At 58.8% G+C, this 2,356-nt stretch overlaps 1 protein-coding gene across 1 annotated transcript in view; it reads right to left on the bottom strand.

Moving 5' to 3' along the window:
* LOC116834901 (uncharacterized) overlaps positions 1 to 1,883 on the bottom strand; it is a 6,113-nt gene extending 4,230 nt beyond the window's left edge. The window contains exons 1-3 of the mRNA XM_075070526.1: positions 1,768 to 1,883; positions 404 to 551; positions 167 to 248 (exon numbers count right to left, since the gene is read on the bottom strand). Coding sequence (XP_074926627.1) covers positions 167 to 248; positions 404 to 551; positions 1,768 to 1,786 — 249 coding nt within the window. The 5' untranslated portion in view covers positions 1,787 to 1,883. The remainder of the gene's footprint in view (positions 1 to 166; positions 249 to 403; positions 552 to 1,767) is intronic.
* Between the last annotated feature and the right edge of the window lie 473 nt (positions 1,884 to 2,356).

Raw genomic sequence — 2,356 nt, 5'->3', positions numbered from 1 at the left:
GGCGTCCTGGCTCCCAGCCCCCTCCCCCACTCACCCCCACTCCCCTCCCAGAGCTGGGGAGAACCCAGGTGTCCTGGCTGCCAGTCCCCTCCTCCCCACCTCTAACCACTCACCCCTACTCCCCTCCCAGAGCTGGGGAGAGAACGCAGGCACCCTGGCTCCCAGCCCCTTCCACTCTTACCTTTTTAGGATCCATGTTGAATTTCTTGCGGCCCATCCCTATCTTCCGGTTCCTCTGAAGGGTTTTGCTGCAGGTCAGATGGAGAAAAACCACAAGATTCAGCACTTGGAACAGCCCCAGCAGCGTACAAGCCCTCTGGGGTGGGGCCCAGGGGCTGGGTATATGGGGACCTCTAACACAGCACTGGAGCATGGCCCCTCTGGGGATCAGCACGTTCATTACCTGCCCTCATTCACCTCCAGACCCTCCACCTCGTTCATGGCCTCGCTTAGCTCATCCCGCAGCCGCTGGATTTCCACCAGCAGCTCTTGCTTCCGCCGCCGGATGTTCTCCAGCTCCAGCCGCTCGTCGGGGGTCAGGTCTGGGGGCACTGGGATGGAGACCAGAGGTTAGCCCGACACAGGAACCCCCTGCTCTAGGAGCTAGGGAGGAAACGGGGCGCATATGAGTGTTTCTTGACTTTTGGGTGACGCCTGCAGGGTGAGGTGGACACAGGGGCCGTTCATACAGGGATTCCCTGCCAAGTAAATAGACGCAGCTGCCATAGGGGGCAGATGGGGGCATGGCCAGGGTGCACTGCACTGCAGCTATTTCCTGCCCCTGCAGGGCCCATAGGGAGCAGTATGATTAGACCAGTGCAAAATCTGTGCACGTTCCAGGCCTTAGCTGTGGCATGAAACTGGGAGCTCAGGTTTGGTTGCCTTCCAATTCGACATCTCAAGGCTTTCTGGCCCCGTCCCATTGTTTATTTGCAGTGCAGGACCACTGCTAGCCCCAGCCTTGGGCCCCATGGCGCCAGGGGCTGTACGTGGGTATGTATTATTTGCATCCTGTCGGCCCCTGAGAGCTCCAGCCCTGGATCAGGCCCCACGGCGCCAGGGGCTGTACAAACACAGAACAAAGCTCCCTGCCCCAAGGCGCTTTCAATTCATAAACGCTGCTGACAATCCGGGGGGCGGGCGAAGGACAACGCGGGGGGCGGGGCAGGGAGTCAATGGAGAGGTGCGGGAGGGTGGGGGCCAGGGGAAACAGTGCTAATGGTTCAGTCCAATAGCACTCTCCCCATAGGGGAATAAATGGTTCAGCCCAACCCTTTCCTCCCACCCGCCCCAAATAAGGGCGCCCACTCTCCATTATGGGAAGCAATGGTACAACCCAACTCCCCCATAAGCAAAGAATGGTATAGCCCAAACACCCACTCCCACTAATGGCACAGTCCAACCTTCTCCTCATTCCCCCTCTGGGAGCGAATGGTTGGGCCCAACCCCCTCCACAATCCCTCCCTCCCTCCCCCCCCCCATAAGGGAGCTCACTCTCCATTACAGGAAGCAATGGTACAGCCCAATCTACTCATTCGGGGGGTAGGAATGGTTCAGACCACCCTCCCCCCCTTCAGGGGAGTAATGGTACAGCCCAGCCACCTCCCCATCAGCAAGAAAATGGTGCAGCCCAACCCCCCCCCAAAAGGAGGGAATGGTTCGGCTCAGCCCAACCCAGCCCCGCCCCCCAGGCAGCCAGCACGGAATGGGCGGGGCCCCGGAATAGAACGAGCGGCCCCCAAGAGTGGTACAGTCCCAGGCCCCTACCATAGACTCCGTCCTCCATGGCTCCCGCTCCGGCCCCTGGGCTCGTCCCGTCTGTCCTGCCGCGCCGGCTGCTTCCTCCTCCCGCAGCCGCCCGGCCCGGCACTGAGGGGAACGTCCCGCCTCCTTCCCCAGAACCAACCAATGGGAGAGCAGAATGCCCCAAACCCGACCCCTTCCAGCTACGGTCAACCAATGGAAGGAGGCGACTCCCGTATGACCCGTCAGCTTGCAAGAATGATAGAGAGAGAAACCAATGGGCGTCAGAGGGTTGCTTAAACTCTGCCACTGCTGAGATTGAGCTCTAGGTCGACCAATGAGACACCGCAATGAGTTCAACGGCCTTTCATACTAGATATTGACATTCAGACTGACCAATCAGTGTCTAAGAATCTAACACACGTAGCCTCCTTGATTAGATCGACAGCTCAAGCAGCCAATGGAAGTCCGAATAGGCCTAACTCAAACTTTGTCCGTCAATCACTACAAATGACAGACAAGTCAGCCAATAGGGAACCGAATCTGCCATTCACTGCCCTCCGCCCCTAACTGTGCTCAGATGACGGACTTGAAAGAGAACAGGCTGTTGCTA

Source organism: Chelonoidis abingdonii, chromosome 11 (genome assembly GCF_003597395.2).
Source record: "Chelonoidis abingdonii isolate Lonesome George chromosome 11, CheloAbing_2.0, whole genome shotgun sequence".
In the NCBI taxonomy this organism is placed as follows: Eukaryota; Metazoa; Chordata; order Testudines; family Testudinidae; genus Chelonoidis; species Chelonoidis abingdonii.
The sequence above is the reverse complement of the archived record's forward strand: the minus strand, read 5'-3'. Positions and strand labels throughout refer to the sequence as shown.